The sequence below is a fragment of the Gorilla gorilla genome, chromosome 3 (genome assembly GCF_029281585.2).
Source record: "Gorilla gorilla gorilla isolate KB3781 chromosome 3, NHGRI_mGorGor1-v2.1_pri, whole genome shotgun sequence".
Lineage (NCBI taxonomy): Eukaryota > Metazoa > Chordata > Mammalia > Primates > Hominidae > Gorilla > Gorilla gorilla.
Window position 1 is genome coordinate 10,398,844 of NC_073227.2, and position 21,397 is coordinate 10,420,240.

The 21,397-nt window shown below is 53.4% G+C and overlaps 1 protein-coding gene across 3 annotated transcripts in view; it reads right to left on the reverse strand.

The window, feature by feature from the left end:
• Positions 1–21,397, reverse strand: part of LETM1 (leucine zipper and EF-hand containing transmembrane protein 1) — a 43,894-nt gene that overhangs the window by 7,556 nt on the left and 14,941 nt on the right. For 2 of the 3 annotated variants that reach the window (XM_055384348.2, XM_031010371.3), the window contains exons 3-11: positions 20,644–21,094; positions 15,700–15,843; positions 14,125–14,262; positions 12,029–12,232; positions 8,059–8,178; positions 6,200–6,331; positions 5,527–5,670; positions 4,720–4,851; positions 1,871–2,005 (exon numbers count right to left, since the gene is read on the reverse strand). In XM_055384348.2, the coding sequence (XP_055240323.1) occupies positions 1,871–2,005; positions 4,720–4,851; positions 5,527–5,670; positions 6,200–6,331; positions 8,059–8,178; positions 12,029–12,232; positions 14,125–14,262; positions 15,700–15,843; positions 20,644–20,697 (1,203 nt within the window). In that variant the 5' untranslated portion in view covers positions 20,698–21,094. The remainder of the gene's footprint in view (positions 1–1,870; positions 2,006–4,719; positions 4,852–5,526; positions 5,671–6,199; positions 6,332–8,058; positions 8,179–12,028; positions 12,233–14,124; positions 14,263–15,699; positions 15,844–20,643; positions 21,095–21,397) is intronic. The other variant, XM_031010370.3, reaches the window with a different exon arrangement.

Below are 21,397 nucleotides of genomic sequence, written 5' to 3' on the forward strand. Positions count from 1 at the left end.
CCTAGACGGAGCAGCTGGCCGGGCAGAGGGGCTCCTCACTTCCCAGTAGGGGCGGCCGGGCAGAGGCGCCCCTCACCTCCTGGACGGGGCAGCTGGCCAGGCGGGGGGCTAACCCCCCCACCTCCCTCCCGGGCGGAGCGGCTGGCCGGGCAGAGGGGCTCCTCACTTCCCAGTAGGGGCGGCTGGGCAGAGGCGCCCCTCACCTCTCGGACCGGGTGGCCGGCCAGGCGGGGGGCCGAACCCCCACCTCCCTCCCGGACAGGGCGGCAGGCTGGGCGGTGGGCTAACCCCCCCACCTCCCTCCCGGACGGGGCGGCTGGCCGGGCGGGGGGCTGACCCCCCCCACCTCCCTCCCGGACGGGGCGGCTGGCCGGGCGGGGGGCTGGCCCCCCCACCTCCCTCCCGGAAGGGGCGGCTGGCCGGGCGGGGGGCTGACCCCCCACCTCCCTCCCGGACGAGGTGGCTGATGCCTGGCTAATTTTTGTATTTTTTGCAGAAATGGTGTTTCACCATGTTGCCCAGGCCGGTCTCAAACTCCTGAGCTCAAGTGATCCTCCTGCCTTGACCTCCCAAAGTGCTGGGATTACAGGCCTCAGCCACCAGTGCCCAGCCTTAAGTGTCCTTTTAAATTCCAAGTTGTTTTTTTCCCACGAGTAAACACCATGAGGAAGAATGGGGAAGGCGAGGGGAGGGGAGGGAAGGAACAGGCTGAGCTGGTGATAAGCACCTCACATCCAGTGGAGAACCCACATGGCATGAGGGCTGTCATAAATCTAGAAATGGCCAATTATTTTTGTCAATTGAAAAATCAGTTATCATTCCCAACAGAGCTATGAAAACAGTTTTTAAAAAATCGTATTAGGGGCCGGGCACAGTGGCTCATGTTTGTAATCCCAGCACTTTGGGAGGCCGAGGCGGGTGGATCATGAGGTCAGGAGTTCGAGATCAGCCTGGTCAACATGGTGAAACCCTGTCTCTACTAAAAATACAAAAAATCAGCCAGGCGTGGTGGCACATGCCTGTAGTCCCAGCTACTCAGGAGGCTGAGGCAGAAGAATCATTTGAACCCAGGAGGCGGAAGTTGCAGTGAGTCGAGATCACACCACTGCACTCCAGCCTGGGCGACAGAGCTAGACTTCGTCTCAAAAAAAGAAAAAAAAGAAAGAAAGAAAGAAAAAAAAATCGTTATTAGGAAGTAATATTTACAAAAAAAGGGAAAAAAATCACCATGGAAGAAAAGAAAAAAGCCACTTTCACATAATCATGAATAAGATCTTGTCAAGTGACCAAACTCTTCATGAGACACCTTCCCATGTTTAGAAACTAAAAGATGTGGCCAGGCACGGTGGCCACGCCTGTAATCCCAGCACTTTGAGAGGGCGAGGCAGGTGGGTCACCTGGGGCCAGGAGTTCGAGATGAGCCTGGTCAACATGGTGAAACCCCGTCTCTACTAAAAATACAAAAAATTGAGCTGGGCATGGTGGCACATGTTTACAGTCTCATCCACTCGGGAGGCTGAGGCACAAGAATTGCTTGAACCCAGGAGGTGGAGGTTGCAGTGAGCTGAAATTGTGCCACTGCACTCTGGCCTGGGCAACAGAGCAAGACCTTCTCTCAAAAAAAAAAAAAAAGGTGCACACACATCTGTGGCCAGAACGGCACACAGCCACATTACAGAGGATTGGTCCAGCCGGAATGGCTGTGGAAAGGTTACTGAATAAGGTTTATTTATAATGTGCTTTCCTCTCCAAACACTCTTTGGCCAGCTTATCAAGTATCTGACGGAAGTATTATGTAATGCCTTTGGGGCCAGTACAGCGATTTTACTCTTCGTGCAGTCTCAGAGTCCAGGGAGCAAATCCCACCCACCTCGCTGTAGTCCTGCACGTCCTCCTTCAGCAGCTCCAGCTCCTCCTTCTCCTTGGTGAGTGACTTCTTCTGCTCCTGCAGCTTAGAGCAGGCATTGCTGAGGATGTCGATTTCCTCCTTCGTGATCTCTTCCTCCTGGGATAAAAATGGGCAAACAACAGAGCCTGAGCCAAGGGAAAGAACTGGCCTGTTCCCAAGTGACCAGCTGCTCTGTTCATATTATATGGGCAGCCCAGGGCAAGAGTCTCACTGGACAGTCATTGGTAACGAGAGACCAGCAGGGTTCAGGTTCACTGCTACACTGGCTGCTGCACGCAGTCACTGTCTGCCCTCATATGCCAAACCGCATTTGTTTAAAGCATGTCATCTATGAATTGACACATGTACTGTGAAACCTTCACTACAGTCAAAGAGTCACCTCCAAATGCATCTTTGTGTCCCCACTGGGTCCCGCCACCGACCCCCAGGCAACCTCAGGTCCACCTCCTGCCACTGCAGACTCGGGTGCACTTTCTAGCATCTTAGATAGACGGATCATCCAGCAAGCACTCTTTTTGTCTGACTTCTCTCACTCACTTATTTTGAGATTTGCCCCTGTGGTCGTGTGTTTCTTGTCTTGTTTTTTGAGACAGGGTCTCACTCTGTTGCCCAGGCTGGAGTGCAGTGGTGCAATCATGGCTTGCTGCAGGCTTGATCTCCCAAGCTCAAGCAATCTCCTGCCTCAGCCTCCCCAGGAGCTGGGACTACAGGCACACACTGACATATCTGGCCAACTTTTTATTTTTTGTAAAGACGGCGTCTCACTATGTTGCCCAGGCTGGTCTCAAACTCCTGGACTCAGACGATTCTCCCACCTCGGCCTCCCACAGTGCTGATATCACAGGTGTGGGCCCCACGCCCAGCCTCTCTGTTTGGTTTTTCTTTCCCTCAGCAACATTTTACAGTACTCCGTGGACAGCACTTGCATATCTTTTTCCAAATTTATCCCTAAGTAGTTCATTTTGGGGGGTGCCATACTGTTCAAACCTTCTCTGACTACTCATTACCATAGTGAAGCACAGTTGACTGTTCACACCATTTGTGAATAAAGAGTTTTCCTTTTTCCTTTCTGATCTATATGGTTTTGTTTTCTGTATTCAACTGCCCTGACTGAAACCCCCAGGCTGATGCTGAGCTCAGAGTGAGGACAGACAACCTCATCAGCGTCTCACCACTGAGGGTGACGGCAGCTGGAGGTGTTTCTGCAGATGCTTTTGATTGGGCTGAGAAAGCTGCCTGCATGTGCAGGACATCTGCGTATCAGGAACGGATACTGGGTTCTGCCACAGGCTCTTTCTGCAGCTACCGAGATAAACGTTCCCAGCTTTTCTAATTTAGTCCGTTAATATGGAAATTACATTTTAAAAATTTTGGCCAGGCACAGTGGCTCAAGCCTGTAAACCCAGCACTTTGGGAGGTCAAGGTGGGAGGATCACTTGAGGTCAGGAGTTCCAGACCAGCCTGGCCAACATGGTGAAACCCCATCTCTACTAAAAATACAACAATTAGCTGGGTGTGATGGTGGGCACCTATAATCCCAGCTACTCGGGAGGCTCAGGCAGGAGAATCACTTCAGCCTGGGAGGTCAAGTCTTCAGTGAGCCAAGGTCATGTCTGCACTGCAGACTGGGCAACCGAGTGAGATCCCTTCACAAAACAAAAAAAATTCAAGCCAATTTGCATTTTTTGAACAAATCCCATGTGATCATGATTCTTTTTACAGAATAGTTCTATTTGATTTGCTAAAAAGTGAATTTTTTTTTTTTTTTTTTGAGACAGAGTCTCACTCTGTCGCCCACTGCAAGCTCCGCCTCCCAGGTTCACACCATTCTCCTGTTTCAGCCTCCTGAGTAGCTGGGACTACAGGTGCATGCCACCATGTCTGGCTAATTTTTTGTATTTTTAGTAGAAACGGGGTTTCACCATGTTAGCCAGGATGGTCTCGATCTCCTGACCCCGTGATCCACCCGCCTCGGCCTCCCAAAATGCTGGGATTACAGGCGTGAGCCACTGTGCCTGGCCAAATTTTTTTTTTATGGCTGGGCGTGGTGGCTCACACCTGTAATCCTAGCACTTTGGGAGGCTGAGGCGGGAAGATCACTTGAGGTCAGGGGTTTGAGACCAGCCTGGCTAACATGGTGAAACCCCTCTCTACTAAAAATACAAAAATTTGCTGGGTCTGGTGGTGCACGCCTCTACTCCCAGCTACTTGGGAGGCTGAGGCAGAAGAGTTGCTTGAACCTGGGAGGCTGAGACTGCAGTGAGCCGAGATGGCGCCACTGCACTTCAGCCCGCGAGTTCAAGATGGAAGGTACCAGGAGGCGCCCCAGGTGGGCAGCACAAGCGCCTGGAGGCTGCACCTCACAGGCTCGCATGGGGAGTCTGAAGATGCCCCAAGCCCAGATCACCCCACAGGAGGTGACAGCAGGTTGGGCCTGTGGAGGAGGCTCCACCTTGAGGGGCCACATTGGCTTCCACACCCCTTCACTGTCTGGGCAAGCTGGCAAAGGGCCCTGAAACCTGCCGACTGGCATCTCTACCTGCCACACTGTGGGCCAGGGTGCTAAGTCCACGGCAGCGTCAGCTGCTGTGCACCCAGGCACAGTGCGGAGCTCAGCCGGACTCACTCTTTTCCTAACCACCAAGCCTCCTAGGGGCCCAGTGGCCTCATCCTCAACCCCTTGCACCATCTCCTCTCACTGAGGGCTATAGGTGCCCCAGCTAACCTGTCCCCATCCCTGCCTCACAACTGTCCACAAAGCCAGGCCATGCCCTCCTCAGCCTCCAGGGCCCCAGAACCTGCCTCATTACCTTCAAGCCCTCCAGCACGGGGGCAGTGTCCTTCAAGGTCTCTGACTGCAGGACTGTGTCAGGCATCTCTGGCTGTGGCTCGGTCCCCGGCCTTTGGGGAGCAGCTACCACACGTTCGGGCTCAACATCCTTCTGAAAGGCAAGGCGACACCGGCCCAGGGCCCGCCATCACACAGAAGCAGTCTTCTCGCTCCCCGAAGCTCAGAACATATGGCAGAGGCCACACTGGGAGCAGGCCTGCAGGTGACATCGGGCAGCACACCTGCCACAGAAGGTCCCTAGGGAGGCTCCATGCAGCTGCCAGGTCACCTGGGGCCCACTCCAGAACAGGCTAGAGCACCTTATCCATCTCTGGTCTCCCCAAGACTCCCCCAAGCTGCCCTGTCACTTGCAGAGCAGGAGGCTGAGCCTGTGGGTGGGCACCATGCATGTGACCCAAGAGGACCACAGGGCCCACGTTGAAGAGGAGCCCAGAGGCTGGGGGAGCCTGAGGCTCCTCTGCCAGCGCCCCTCACAGCAAGTCCCTGAGGAGAGGGTGGGCACTGCCATATGCTAAGCTTGCCCCTCTGAGACGGCTAAGGTGTATCTCCCATGAGCACCACTGTGGCCATCGGGGAGTCCCCATGTCAGAGTTGCAGGCCTCACATCTGGGCACCCTGCCTCCCTGACCACTCCAGGAGGACATAAACATGCAGGACAGAGCTGCAGGGCAAGCACGCGGGAGGCCAAGACTGTGGGCGTGCGGGGGTTTCTAGGGAGGCTAGCTCAGGACAGCCCCACGCGGCACGGAGCAGGACCACCGCTTACCACCGCCTCCGAGCGCTTCTGCAGCTCCTTCTCACGGTGTTCCTGCTGGATGGCCGCCTCCTCCTGCAGCGTGGCCTCCAGCTTGGCCTTGTTGTCCACCTGCTCACCCTCCACCTCGGCCACTTTCACCTGCGCTTCCTTTGCCTTCAGAAGAGGGTACATCTGTGGGTGAGCCCAGAAGCCACCAGAGGCCCCTGCTGCCCCTCACCTCTGTCCTGTGTCCTGTGTCCCCTGCCCCTGTCACCACCTGGGCTTCACACACACAGGACAGAAGGCACTGCCGAGGTGCTGCCCGCAATTGCTGGGAGGCCCCTGGGCCGCCCTCTGCGCTTGCCCGATGACTCCTGACGTGTGGGAAGGAGCACAGGCGCTGCTGGCACAGCTCCAAGGGCCGCGGCCCAGATCCACAGCAGCCAACACGTGGCCAGGTCGGGACCACTGGCAACTGTGCCACACGGGGGATGGCAGGCAAGGGGCTGGTGAGGAGGGATGGAAGGAAGGGGACAGGTGGCTGGGTGGGGGCACTAGCGAGGGGGTGGGAGGCAGGCTGGGTGGATGGGGGGATCCTCGCCCATGGTTGAGGAATGAGTGCACTTGCACACCTCCCCCCACCCCAGAAGAGCGGAGCCACCTATGAAGAGATGAGGTAAAAGGGGTCTCCGACAGCACGTACCACAATCTCTGGGAGGGTCTGCAGTGTGGACTTGAGCTGGTCGGCTGGAGAGAGGGTGTCTGGGAGGTACATGGCCCGGGACAGGATGAGCAGCGATGTGGGGATCTCCTGATGCAGGTGCAGGTCCAGCCACTGCAACCAAGGCCAGATTCAGCACATGGGCAGCCCCCCAACCCTGCTGGCACCACAGCAGGTCTGCCCACCTCATCACCAGAATAGCTCTCAAAGAAGATGGTGTCTCAAGTTCTGCAAGGTCTGTTTGTTGCTGTGCTGCGTGACCCGATGACGGCCTTAGTAAACAAAACACCAGAGAGGCTTGGGGGTCAGCAACCCCCACAGCGAGGACCCCAAGGGCCTCAGAACAGGGCACTAACTCTTCACTTAAAAACACCCCAGGGGCTGGGCGCGGTGGCTCACGCCTGTAATCCTAGCACTTTGGGAGGCCAAGGTGGGCGGATCACCTGAGGTCAGAAGTTCGAGACCAGCCTGGCCAACATGGCGAATCCCATCTCTACTAAAAATACAAAAATTAGCCAGGCATAGTGGTGCGCACCTGTAGTCCCAGCTACTTGGGTGGCTGAGGCACAAGAATTGCTTGAACCAGGGAGGCGGAGGTTATTTCAAGCCGAAATCGCGCCACTGCACTCCAGCCTGTGACAGAGCAAGACTCTGTCTCAAACAAAGAAACAAGACCAGCCCAGGTCAACATATACGGGCCCACAGAGGCAGTGTCACTGAGGCCGGTCAGCACTCGGGCCCTTGCAGGCTCTGCACAGGCCAGGTTCCGGGGCTGGCTGCTTGAGTGACACCAAGACAATCTCCAAATGGGCAAGAAAGACCGTGACAATGTTTAGAGACAAACTGAACACAGGGCAAAACATGAGAACAAACCCTAAGAGAAGAAAGGCACCGCCGAGAGGTGGGTAGAGAAGGAAAAGTGTGAACACATGACACTCGGGCCCCCAATGCGCCACACTCCCCTGGGGGCCGAGGGGCCTGGGCAGGGACAGCACCTGCCCCCCTGCTCAGACACCCCTGTGTGTGTGGCCCATGTCCCCACGGAGCTCCAGAAGGCTAGGCAGAGTGCTAGGGAGGTCAGCACCCATGCCAGACACAGAGAAGGCTCTGCTGGGGAATCCGATGGAAGACGCAGCTGTGGAAGGCAGGGGGTGCCACAGGATCACGCCATAAATACTGTCTGTGTCGAGAGGAGAAGTGTGTACACACACCTTCATCTACACTTGCAGGTTGTGTGAAAAACCCGGGAGGAGGATAACTGCCAACAAGGGCATGCCAGTGCCAGGGCACCGGGAGGAAACCGGCTGGAGCCCTGCACCCCTTAACCTTTCCATGTAAGAGTGAGGGGCTGGGGCTGTCACTTTCCGACCTACAAGCCACTCAATTTGATGGCATTGGGAACGAGGCACCAGCTCAGGGCGTGGCCAAGAGAAGGGGCAGCTCCAAAGTCAGAGCGTGCCATGCCACCCAAACCTTCCATGGCCCCAGTTCAGAAAGAGTCAAAATGTGAACACGTCCGACATCTCAGAGGTGAACTCCAGTCCTCATCTGACTACAGATAACCAAAATAGTAAGTTATTAAGGTCTTTAAAATCAACTAAAAGCAAACAAGAAAAATCAAAGCAATATTCAAAAGGCAATGAAAGGTGAGAATGCAGGGGTGTGAATGTGGTAAGAGCAGAAGGGCGAGCAACAGCCCAAACATCCTAGCCGTCCCCAGAGAGGTCACAGTGTCACCTCGCCAGGCCAGCCCAGAGTTTGGGAAGAGCCTCCAAGTGGCCTTTCAAGGCTGATGTTTCCCTTGAGCCCATGCCGGCCTGGCACAAGGCGAATTCACGCACCTGCTTCAGCTGACCCCTCAGGCGGTCTTCCGTGACGCCCAGGGCCCGCATGCCTCGTGCCCGACACGCTGCCTGCAGCTCCTTGACATTCAGGCTGTCCACCCCTTCCTCAGCAATCAGCTAGAAAACAAAGCAGTGAATTATCATCTGGGACAGTTGCTGGTGGGTGACAGTGTCTATGTGAACACCCTCCAGAGTAAGTGGATAACAGATTTTGCCAAGCAAGAATCAAACCACTGCCACCAAAGCCCAGTTCTAGGTTAGAAGTGACTGGAAGCCTGTGACGGAGGGTCAGGATCTTGGGAAGTGCAGAACGGCCACGATCAACCCCGAGACAAAGAAGTCCACCTCCAACCCTCTGTCCTGATGGCAGAACCAGCCCCACCCTGGCCACTCCTGCCACCTGCTGTTTCTCCTGATCCCCCAGTCCCCCATCTGCCAAAGTGTGCCCAGGATGGAAAAGAAGGAGGGACGGAAGGCGAGGGAACCAGACACTCTGAAGACACATCTTGACCTCATACCCAAAGGGCCCCTCTCTTCCGCTCAGCCCAAGGTCACTGTGACACCAACTGGAAAAGCAAACAGGAGTCCCAGAGATAGAGGACACCAAGGCATACAGGGAGCAACAGGTGAAGAGAGACACGGAGAAGTAATGACAGCTACTGCTAGGCAGATGCCGGCAACAGGGCTCCCACGCCAGGACTCTGCAGCAGGGCCCACCATCTCAGAGTTCACTCCACATCACAACCACCCCGTGGGGTAGACAGTACCACCACCTCCACTTCTAAAACCAAACTTGACGTAACTGTGGACACACATCCAGTTTTAACAAGTAACAAAGCTCCCATGCATCAGATGCCTCCCCTAGCATAATGTCTCACCAGCAGCACTGCAATTAGCACATGCCACCCACCCAGTCAAGACAGAGGCCACCTTCCCCAGCTCCCGGTGCTGCCGGTTCACAGACGCGCTTGTCTCCATGTCTGCTGCTGTCACCTGGAGTGCTCTCTGAACAGGATCATGCAGGAGTCACCTCTGGGGGACACCATCTCCCCGAAAACCCAAAAAAAGACCTGGCATTCATAAATGAAACGACGACACACACACACACACGATGCCTTTCTCTCACTGCCTTAAAAACCCTTTGTCTTCAGGGTTCATTAGTTTGACTCTGACGTGACTTGCTGTGAATTTATTTGGATTTATCCTACTCAGGGTTCACTCAGCTTCTGAAATTTGCAGATTTACATCTTTAACTGAGCCTGGGAAGTTTTCAGCCAGCCATTATTTCTTGAGGTACTTTTTCAGCCCTGCTCTATCCTTTCTCCCCCGGAACATCAGATAACACAGATGGTCGACACTTGCTACAGCACAGGCTGTGGGGCTCTGTACAATGTTTTCTACTATTTTCTCTCTGTTGTTCAAACAGGTAATTTCTATCATTTTATCTTAATGTTTACTGGTTCTGTCTTTTGTTTTATCCATTCTGCTGTTGAGCCCACCCAGGTTTTGACTTTAGATATTGTATTTTTCAGTTGTAATTTTTCATTTGGTTCTTCTTTTTCAAATTTTTTTGAGAGACAGAGTCTCCCTCTGTTGCCCAGGCTGAGTGCAGTGACACAATCACAACTCACTGCAAGCTCAATCTCCCAAGCTCGAGCAATACTCCTGCCTCAGCCTCCTGAGTAGCTGGAGCTACGGGCACAAGTCATCAAGCCCAGCTAATTTTTAAATTTTTTTGTAGAGGTGGGGGGTCTCACTATGTTGCCCAGGAAGGTCTCAAACTACCAGGCTCAAGCAGTCCTCCCACCTTGGCCTCCCAGAGTGCTGGGATTATAGATGTGAGCCACTGTGCCTGGCCTTAATATCTTCTCTCAATATCTTTTAATATTATTAATAACATATTTCTTCTCTTTCTTTGCCCAGATCTGTTTTTCACATGTTCTACTCTGTTGTGGCTTTTGGAACTCTGCGCTGGTGGCTGTTTGAGGCCCAGGTGCAGGGTCTCTAACTGTCATCTCAGGGTTGGTACCAGGCGTTGTTTTTCTCATTCACTGATACCTTCCTGCTTCTTGAATCTAGATCTGACTTTCAGTGTGTCGCAGCCGACCTCCTCTGGTGCATGGTGGCATGGGCGGTGGGTGTTCTAATTTGCAGAGTTTGCAATTGATGATCTGGCGTCTACCAATCCCAGGACCAAGCTAACAAGGCCAAAGCTGTTTCCACTTCCCTACGGTCCAGCTTTCATGGGCCAACCACAAACCCTAACGTCTGTGTTTCCCTTCCTGCCCAGTCAGACATGTCTCCACCTACTGCAGACAAGGAAGGCAGGCATCATCCCCCCAGCTTACTGCTCCCCATGGGTGTGGAGGTTTTGTGGGGCTGAGTGACAGGGGAGCTGTGGGTAACACATTTCTCTCAATGGCATTGACCTCTCCATGTTGTCACTCACTCACATCCATAAGCTAAATCCCAGGCATATTTTAGAAGTGGTGGGAGCGCTGCCTCATAAGAAGTGCAGGCTCCCCATCCTGCCTCCACAGACATCTGCGGGACAGCGGTGCGGCTTGCTACCGCTGGGAACAGGTGGGTGGGAGTTCTGGCTCTCACAGGTGTCTCCCCCAGCAGGAGGGCAGAAGCATCTCAGTACTGTTTCCCACCTGGCTCCCACTGGCACAATGGTAGACGTGACCCTGTTCCTGCTGGGCAGTGGTCAAAGTCCCAACTCTCCGCTGGGTCCCCAAGGCCACCCCAGCGGTGGGGGAGTGTGGCGGATACACTGTCAGATGAGAGGAAAGCTCAAGCCCCCTACCTGGTCTCCACTGACACCACAGGGGCTGGCCCCCTCAGCCTTCTCTGATACCATCACCACCAGGGCTGGGGTGCCTGTTGTGTCCCGGCGAGGGCGGGATACAGGCTCCCCACATGGCCTTGCCTTGATTCATGGAAATGACTGGCCCTCAACCTGCTCACCAGAGATGCAGGCAGGCTCTTCCTGGAAGAGTTCAACACTTCCCTGAACCTCTTTGTCTTCCACAGACAATGCCTGCATTCAGGAAAAACTAAACACTACAAACAAAATCAGAAGGGAGAGCAAAAGAAAAAGGCCTACGGACCACCCAGTTATTAGAGTAATCAATGTGAACTAGGGTTAGTGCATTCAAAAAGACAGATGACAAGATGAACAGTTTTACCTGAGAACTGAAATCTTAAGAGCTCCTAGTATGAATAAAAGAGTAACCAGCCGGACACAGTGGCTCACGCCTGTAATCCCAGCACTTTGGGAGGCCGAGGTGGGCAGATCACTTGAGGTCCAGAGTTTGAGGCCAGCATGGCCAATGTGGTGAAGCCCTGTCTCTACTAAAAAATACAAAAAATAGCCGGGTATGGTGGCGGGCGCCTGTAATCCCAGCTACTCTGGAGGCTGAGGCAGGAGAATCGCTTGAACCCAGGAGGCGGAGGTTGCAGTGAGTCGAGATCTCGCCACTGCACTCCAACCTGGGCAACAAGATCGAAACTCCGTCTCAAAAAAAAAAAAAGGAGTAATCAGACCTAGAAGGAGGGCAGCGCCCTGAAAGCACAAAAGGGCGTGAAGCACACAGGCAAGCATGTGCGATGGACAGGACAGGGCAAAGGGGCAAACGGACCCTCGATGAAGACCCTGATGTGAGGAGAGAGGCACAGAGGCACTGTCATCAATAAGCAGGATGATCACAAAGACAGACACACCTAAGCAAGTTATTATAAATCTGATGAAATCCAAACAGAGAGATCATCCGAGAAGCTGCCAGAGAAAAGACATCCATCTTCAAAGGATCTGCAATCTGCAAGTGGCAAGACTCCTAGTGAGCTTATTTTCGATCGTTCAGCATCTTCCAGAGTTTCTACAATGAGGACATGCTGCTTTTATCATCAGGAAAAAAAAAAGGTAAAACACCAGAGCTGTGGTGCGGAGTATGGCCAGGCTCACCTTGTCATCTGCCTTTATGGAGCGCAGCCGCATGGTAAGCTGGAAGCGCAGGAAGTTGTTGGTGCCGATGGACTGCAGCTCCAGCAGCTTGCACAGGGCCACCAGCTGCGGCCGTGTCAGGTTGTCCAGGGTCAGCTCATCCTCAAATAATTTGGAAAAACGCATGATTTCCTCATTGCTGGGCCTCTCCCCTGTCTCCCGGATCTGCGGAAGTGGTCACAAGGGTCATCCCCGGGACACGTGCCCACCCGGCTCCCTCCCACGACCAACCATATTCCCAAAGGGTGCTGCCTCTCATCCTCAGGGACTCAAACCACTGACTTCTTTTTTTTTGTTTGTTTGTTCGAGACAGGGTCTCGCTCTGTCACCCAGGCTGGAATGCAGTGATCTCGGTTCACTGCAACCTCCACCTCCTGGGTTCAAGGGATTCTCCTGCCTTAGCCTCCCGAGTAGCTGGGATTACAGGCTGCGCCATCACACCCAGCTAATTTTTGTATTTTAGTAGAGATGGGGTTTCACCATGTTGGCCAGGCTGGTCTCAAATACCCGACCTCAAGTCACCTGCCCAGCTTGGCCTCAAACCACTGACTTCTGACTCTGGTGCTGGGCTAGCCTGGGGAAAGGTGGCGTCTGGCCTGTGGACCTCTCCTGCCTGAACCAGCAAAGCTGAGGCTGCTGTCTGCTGGGGGAGACGCCCGGGCCCACAGGCTGCTGCATGCAGGTCCTGTGATCCTCTCTCTGCCACAGAAGTGGCCGGGACCCTGCTGCTCTGGGGCAGGAAGAGGTGCACCTGTGTGCACCTGCATCTCCCACGGATGACTGCCTGAGCCTTGGGGGAGGGGTGGCCATCTAGCTCTTTAGGGAGAGCTAGAGTCCCTTAGCGCGGATCACTCAGGGCCCTTTGGGTGATCCTCTGCAGTTCCTACCACCTGAGGGACAAGCCACCAGCTCAGTCTCTGCCAAGAGCTGGGCTAGGAGGGTACTTAGCAGAGGTGACAGATGAGGGAGGACGAGCCTGACTTGGTGCCCAACTCAAATCGTAACATGCAGGATGCCAGCTCTGAGACACTGTTTCAGGTGTGCTCCTGGGGGCGGCCCTACGCAGCACACCCCAATGCAGGTGACTGCAAGCACATCCTTCTTGGCAGCTGGGCGGCCCAGGAAAGGTTGGGACGGGCCCCTCCTCCTGCTCTGCAAGGCACGACATCCTGGGTGAGGCTCCCAAAGCATGGCTCCCCCTAAAACATCTTGCTGGAACCACCACCCACTCCATGGGGGGCTCAGCAGCCCCATGGCTGTGTCGCCTCCTCCCGAGAGGCTTCTCCATGGTTAGGCCTCGGCCTGGCAGTCTTTTCTGTCAAGGGCCAGACAGCAAGTATTTCTGGCTTTGCAGCCATGGAAACCACTCGCCTCTGTGCTGCAGCGGGAAAACCCCAGAGACAATGCACACGCATGGCTGGAGTTTCTAGCCCCTGGTTTAAGCTCTTCCTGCACTTCAGACACATCCTTCTCACTCCAAAGTGGCACAAGTCCCTCAAGCCAACAACACTGGCCTCGTGAACCCCATCTAGTCCTCAGGGATCTCGTCCGTGGCAGCTGCCCTCTCCCCATCCTCACCTCATTCACCACATGACCGCAGGAAACCTCAAGGGTCGCTCCTCCTCTCCAGCCCCCACTGCTCCCACAGTCCAGGCCCCTGACCAGCCCCTGGGACCTGGGACCTTCTTGACTGACTCCAGCCAGAGGGCAATGCCCAGCAGAGGAGCCCGGCCAAGCCACCCACACCTCACACCATCAGGGTCTCAGGCTCCTCATGGGTCAGATTCTACTGCTCCTGGACAGCTGCAGGGTGATGAGACAGACACCCATAATTCTGAAGGCTGACGAGGCGCAGCCACCACAGCTCAACTCACTGGGAGCTCGTGGGGGCCAGACTCCTGACACTCCACTGGCCCCCGACTGAGCCTCCTGGGTAAGCTTTCAAGCGCCAGCCAGCACCTGGGGGAGCTCCCCTCTGCTGAGCACAGCGAAAGGGAAACAGAAAATCAGGGAAGGCTCCCTGGTGAGGTCACAGGGACTCAGATGTATCACAGCACCTTCTGGAAAAACACAGAGAAGTCTTTGGTGGCGCTGCCCTTGGCTGCCTTGTTCTTCAAGGCCATCTCCTCGATGGTGTCCTGGAGGAACTTGGCCAGCTCCAGCTTGACCCGAAGCTCCTTCTTCAGCCTCTCCTCCTGCAAGGGCAGAGAGGGCACTGCATTCCAACTGCTCAGACTGTGGTTCGGGCAAGGAAAACATCTCACGCCTGTGCCCGACCCCCACTCCCAGAAACATTTCACAAAACACTGACTCTCATCTAAGTGCAATACATTCTCAAACTCTTTTATTTCATGGTTTTAAAAAGTACCCGTGTGGGCCGGGCACAGTGGCTCATGCCTGTAATCCCAGCACTTTGGGAGGCCAAGGTGGGTGGATCACCTGAGGTCAGGAGTTTGAGACCAGCCTGGCCAACACGGTGAAACCCCGTCTCTACTAAAAACACAAAAATTAGCCAGGCATGCACACCTGTAATCCCAGCTACTTGGGAGGCTGAGGCACAAGAATCGCTTGAACCCAGGAGGTGGAGGCTACAGTGAGCTGAGATTGCACCACTGCACTCTCCAGCCTGGGTGACAGAGCGAAACTCCGTCTCAAAAAAAACAAAAACAAAACAAAAACAAACAAACAAACAAAAAAAACCAAACAAACTCGTGTGATTCCCTAAAGCAAGGATCGGCACACTTTCCGTAATGGGCTAGACAGGAAAGCATCTGGCCTTCATGGCTGTGTGGTCTAAAACAAATGCTTAACTCTGCTGGTGCCTCACAGACAAGACACATGACTGGGCATCGCAGGTCCCCACAGGGCTCTACTGAGAACAGGCAGGGTCCTGATCTGGCCTGTGGGCTGCAGCTGGCTGACCCTGCCCTAGAAGGACCTCATGACTCCCCTATAGCACTGGTAGGGGAGTGTTCCTAGTCTAGAAAACCTGTATTTTAAAATACATTGAGCTGGAAGCAGTGGCTCACACCCACAATAACACTTTGGGAGGTCATGGCAAGAGGATTACTTGAGCCCAGGAGTTTGAGACCAGCCTGGGCAACATAGCAGATCTTGTCTATAAAAAACAAAAAAAAAATTAGTCAGGCATGGTGGCTTAGCCTGTAGTCCCAGCTATTCGGGAGCTAAGACAAGAGGATCACTTAAGTCCAGGAACTTGAGGCTGCAGTGAGCCGTGATCGCACCACTGCACTCCAGCCTGGGTGACAGGGCGAGACCTGTGTATGGTGGCACACATGCCTATAATCCCACCTACTTGGGAGGCTGAGGCAGGAGATTCGCTTGAACCCGGGAGGCAGAGGTTGTATGCAGTGAGACAAGATCGCACTGCTGCACTCCAGCCTGGGTGACAGAGCGAGACCCTGTTTCAAAAATAAATAAATAAATAACGAAATAAAGAGAAACAAATCCAAAACCCAGCATCCACTAAATAATTATTGCACAGCACAAGGACAATATGAAGATACATAAAGTCTCAAAAATATCTAGCACCTGAAAAGTCACAAACAAGGAAGCTATCACAATGAATTTCAGACTCATTCTAAAACAAGCAGTTGGGATGCTGCCCTTACCTTGAGTGACTGAGTCTCAAATGTGGATGGCAACATGTTGGGGAAGAGCTTCACAGCAACAGGCAGCAGAAACTCCATGAACGGCACCACCACGAACACAAGGAACGGCACCAGGCGGAAGAGGTCGGCGCAGATCCGGAGAAACTGGAAGGGGCGGAATCCATCAGAGGGGAGCAGAGCACATGTGGGAACAGGGGCAAGGGGTGTGAGCATTTCTCCTATAATGGTTTATAGGCACAACCTCAGGCAGCGACTCACAGGACCCACTGAGGACTCTAAGTTCCAGAACCACTTAGCAGACCATTCCCAAAACCCACTTCTTCCTCAGGGTCCAAAGCAGGTGCCAGCAGCCTCCAGAAAAGCAGGGTATGGTGCTGACACCAAGGGCCACTGGGTGCTCCCAGCGATCGAGTCCTCCAAGGACACCGGCCAGCACTCTGGGCTCGGGGGCCAGCAAGTGAGGGCTGCAGGCTGAGGACTGGGCATTACTAGTGTGGTGGAGAGTCACCAGGATAGGCTGAGCCACACCTTCTCTTGGAGGGTGCTCTATAAGGAGGGCTTCTCTTGTGTTTCCTAAGACTATACTACAAAGCAATCATTAGGAAAAAACCCGAGTATTTCATTGACATAAACAAACTAGTACTTGATGCCATTAAAGAAACATCCTATTTGAAATAATCAGAAATCCCTGTGAAGCCTGAACAACTGCTGGAAAACAGCGCGGGTGATGCTGCCCCTCCTTGGTGCTGCTCACAGGGGTCCCTTGGCCAAGGTGTTCCATGTAGTTCCTACGTCTCCTGCGTTTCCACTGGCAACAAGTGAGCGTTCCCAGGGAGACGCCCTGAGAGCAGCAATGTCCTCCTCCTCATCAGCCTCTCTCCCGACCCCGCACTCATTGAGCCAGCCTCCACTCTCATGGGTACAAAACAGGGGCTGCCTAACTCTCCTATCTTGTCATCTGCAGGAGGGGAGGACCCTGCCTTCCTATACATTCATTTTTCTGTTTTTTATCGCACTGGACCCATGGACTCCTGTATTTTTTGACTGATTTACAATTTACGGCTGTCTTTATTCCCAAACGGTGCCATATTTGGGCAGGACATATCCTTAAAGCTGGCACATGTGTTTTTTGATATGCCTCATTAATTTTTTTAGCAGTTCTACTGAGGTGTAATTTACATACCATAACATTCAACTATTTTAAATAAATTTGATGATTTTTGGTAAATTTATACATTGCAAAACCATCACTAAAATCCAAATTTACAAGTTTTTTTTTTTTTTTTTTTTTTTGAGGTGGCATCTAGCTCTGTCACCCAGGCTGGAGTGCAATCGCCCGATCTTGGGTCACTGTATCTCCATCTCCCTGGTTCAAGCGATTCTCCTGCCTCGGCCTCCAGAGTAGCTGGGATTACAGACATGCACCACCACGCCTAGCTAATTTTTTTTTATATTTTTGGTAGAGACAGGGTTTCACTATGTTGGCCAGGCTGGTCTCAAACTCCTGACCTAAGGTGATCTGCAGCACTGGCCTCCCAAAGTGCTGGATTACAGGCGTGAACCACCACACCCAACCAAGAAAATAACTTCTTAAATGTTTGTAAACACAAAAGCAGAACTACAAATCCCAACCTTTTAGAGCACATTTCAGTGCACAGGATTATCTTTTTTTTTACTTTTTATTTTTTTGAGATGGAGTCTCACTCTGTCTCCAGGATACAGTGCAGTGGGCGCGATCTCGGCTCACTGCAACCTCTGCCTCCTGAGTTCAAGTGATTCTCCTGCCTCAGCCTCCTGAGTAGTTGGGATTACATGCGCCTGCCACCACGACCGGCTAATTTTTGTATTTTTAGTAGAGACAGGGTTTCACCGTGTTGGCCAGGATGGTCTCGATCTCTTGACCTCATGATCGGCCCGCCTCGGCCTCCCAAAGTTCTGGGATTACAGGCATGAGCCACTGCGCCCGGCCAGGATTATCTTTAAAAAGGAAGGCTGGTGCCGGGTGCAGTGGCTTTGGGAAGCCTCCCAGCACTTTGGGAGGCCGAGGCAGCAGGACTGCTTGAGGTCAGGAGTTTGAGACCAGCCTTGGCAATATAGTGAGACCCAGTCTCTACGAAAAATTTAAAAATTAGCCTGGCATGGCAGCGTGCGTCTGTGGTCCCAGCTACATGGGAGGCTGAGGTAGGAGGATCCCTTATGCCTGGGAGGGCTGAGGCTTTGGTTAGCCACGAGGTTGCAACTGCACTCCAGCCTGGGTGGGGGAGTGAGACCCTGTCTCAAAAATAAAAATAAGTAAATAAATAGTAGAGCCACAAAAACGTAATATAAACCCCAAGAGCTAGAAACCATGAGGTGTTCTTGGGAGGAAAGGATGGAGCGGACAGGAGATGAGGCTGCACCTGGGAGAGAGTGGACTCGATTCCCACACAGGGCTGCACTCTCTGAGGCCCATGGTGTACCATGGCTCTCACAGAAGCAAACAGTATCTGTGCTGAAGAAACTAGCTCACCACCTACATCACACAAGGTTTACCCCTCTGAAGTGAGATTCCATCTCTTTTAAATTAAAAAATTAATTTAAAATAAACTAATTGAGCTTCTAGAGTTAAAAACATAGGCACTGAAAATAAAACCTTGGTGGCTGCATTAAACAAGAGTACTTCAGCTGAAAAGAGAATGAATAAAATAGAAAGAAAACATCTAGATTGCAGCCCCGAGACAAAGACAGAAAATGGAGAATCTTTTTAGAACCGTGAAGGACAGCAGGAGCTGGTGCACCGGAGGACAAACCAGGAGCCCCGAGAGCCTGGGCACTGGTGAGCAAGCAGGTTCTATCACAGATGGCAGATGTGGAACCTTGGGGTCAGAAGCATGGATCCCAAAAATAAAAACAACTCACCCAGAGGGACGCGCGCAGCCCCTCCAGACAGGCCTTGAAGCAATTAAGACAGAAAGGGCCTGCACCAGAGGTGCAACTGCGCAGATGCAGGCCCCTCCCAGGAAACAGCAGTGGAGAGCCAGGGCAGGGCATCAAGAGGGTGAAGGCATCGAGCGTGGGTGGAGGTGTGTGCTGAAAACTGCTGGTGGGAAAGAGTTGAAGCAGGAGCAGACGGTGTTGCAATTCAATTCGGTGGCGAGGTGCGCCTTTCCATAGGTGTGGTGTTATGACAGGTATCGGTTCCTGGCTCAACTGCCCTTGTTACAGTCTTGTGATAATGTTAGGTGTGTCAGGCCTTGGGGGCAGGCCTCTGACCTCTCTACCCTCCTTTCACCTGCCCTAAGGCAGGTCACTAATCTTCCCAACTTCCTGACTATGGGTTTTAAGACCCTCCCTAAAGAGGGTTCCGCCCTATTCCCTGAGGGAAGGAATGCCCAAGAGGACTGGGTTCAAGGAGCTTCCAGAAAGCTGAACACGGTAGAGGTTCACCGGGGGTTGCACCCTGGGAAGCATGGAAGATCCATGCCCCTTCCCCGTACATACCTGGCCTTACGGTCTCTTCACCTGCATCCTTTGCACTATGCTTTATAGTAAACTGATAAATTTAAGTGTTTCTCTAAGTTCTGTGAGCCGCTCCAGCAAACTAATCGAACCCAAAGGGGCGGGGGTGGGTGTCACACCTCAAGTAACCCATAAATACATATACCTACTATGTACCCACAAAAATAAACAAAACAATTTAAAAACAAAGAGGGGGCCAGGCACAGTGGCCCATGCCTATAATCCCAGCACTTTGCGAGGCCAAGGCAGGTGGATCACTTGAGGCCAGGAGTTCGAGAGCAGCCTGGCCAACACGGTGAAACCCCTCTCTACTAAAAATACAAACATTAGCCAGGTGTGATGGTATATACCTGTAGTCCCAGCTACTCAGGTGGCTGAGGCAGGAGAATCACTTGAACCCGGAGGCGGAGGTTGCAGCGAGCTGAGATTGTGCCACTGCACTCAGGCCTGGGTGACAGAGTGAGACTCTGCCTCAAAAAATAAAAATAAGGTTGGGCGCGGTGGTTCACGCCTGTAATCCCAGCACTTTGGGAGGCTGAGGTGGGCAGATCATGAGGTCAGGAGATCAAGACCATCCTGGCTAACACGGTGAAACCCCGTCTCTACTAAAAATACAAAAAATTAGCCGGGTGTGGTGGCGGGCGCCTGTAGTGCCAGCTACTCGGGAGGCTGAGGCAGGAGAATGGTGTGGACCCCGGGGGGCGGAGCCTGCAGTGAGCCGAGATCGCGCCACTGCACTCCAGCCTGGGCGACAGTGAGACTTCGTCTCAAAAAATAAATAAATAAATAAATAAAAATAATAATAATAATAAAAAAAAACGAAGGGGGGGTGGTGGGAACCTAACTTGAAGCCAGTCTGTCAGAAGTTCTGAGAGGCCTGGACTTGAGACTGGTAGGGGGCATCTTGGGGACAGAGCCCTCACCCTGTGGGATCTGATGTTATCTCTGGGTAGACGGTATCAGAACTGAATCAGAGGACACCCAGCTGGTGTCTGCTGCGTGGTCTTCCATGTTGATGACTGTTGTGGTGGAGGGTAGAGGAAATACACAGGTAAACCGAGTTTTTCCTAGGCAATAGGTTTTACCGATTTTTATTCTCTACCAAACAGAACGCAAGCACTAAAAATATTTTTCAAGCAGTCTACAGAGTGAAAAGAATCTGGGCACGGCCCAGCACGGTGGCTCACACCTGCAATCCCAACACTTTAGGAGGCTGAGGTGGGAGGATCATTTAAGCCCAGGAGCTTGAGACCAGCCTGGGCAACAAAGTGGGACCCTGGATCTATAAAAAACAATTAGCCAGGTGTGGTGGCACATGCCTGTGGTCCCAGATACTCGGGAGGCTGAGGCAGGAGGATCGCCCATGCCCAGGAAATTGCGCCACTGCACTCCAGCCTGGGTGATAGAGCAAGAAAAAAAAGAAAGGACTAGACATGTCCCCATTACCTGCCTGCGCTCCCGGCGGGTCAGGCTGTGGCCGTTGAGGATGCGCCAGAGCATGCGTGCCGCGATCTTGGTGTCGATCCATAGCAGGCGGAAGCCATGGTAGTAGTGCTTCAGCTCGTCCAGCACCCTCTGCCCCAGGGACTTCTTCACCACCACCTCTGCGGGGGGGCTGTACACCGGGCCGCCTTCCTCCAGCTTCTTGTTCTTGTCCTTCAAGGACTTGAGGGACTTCTCTACTACTGAGTCATCGCGAACAGGGCGCGAAGAGTGCCAGCCACGCACAGGAAGGCACTGAGGTCCCACAGCCACAAAACCCACAGAGGTAGAGGTCCATGGCGCTCTCGACACTATGCGAAGGCACTGGGGCCTCAGAGTCCAGCAGCCAAGGTGATCGCCTCTGGAGGATGGGGACACAGGGTGGATGGGAGTGCAGCAGCCAAATGGAACATTCCTTGAAAAGGGAAGAGTGGAAAACAGTACTAAGAGCCAGCACTAGCCTTTGACAGCTCAGCACCAAACACCAGCAGCAGCAAAACCCACATGCCCCGTGCCATGCCATGTCACAACCACACACAATCCCACCTACTTCCTGATGTTTGCACTGCCCGCTGGGGAGCCCTTCGGAAGGGAGGCCAGGACAGTGTGCAGCCCCCTCAGCCCCACACCACGTCGGACAGGAGCGTGGGCTGGCGATCCCCACAGAAAGGCAGGCAGGTCAGACACAAACACAATCAGCAAAGGCTGGATCCCTGGG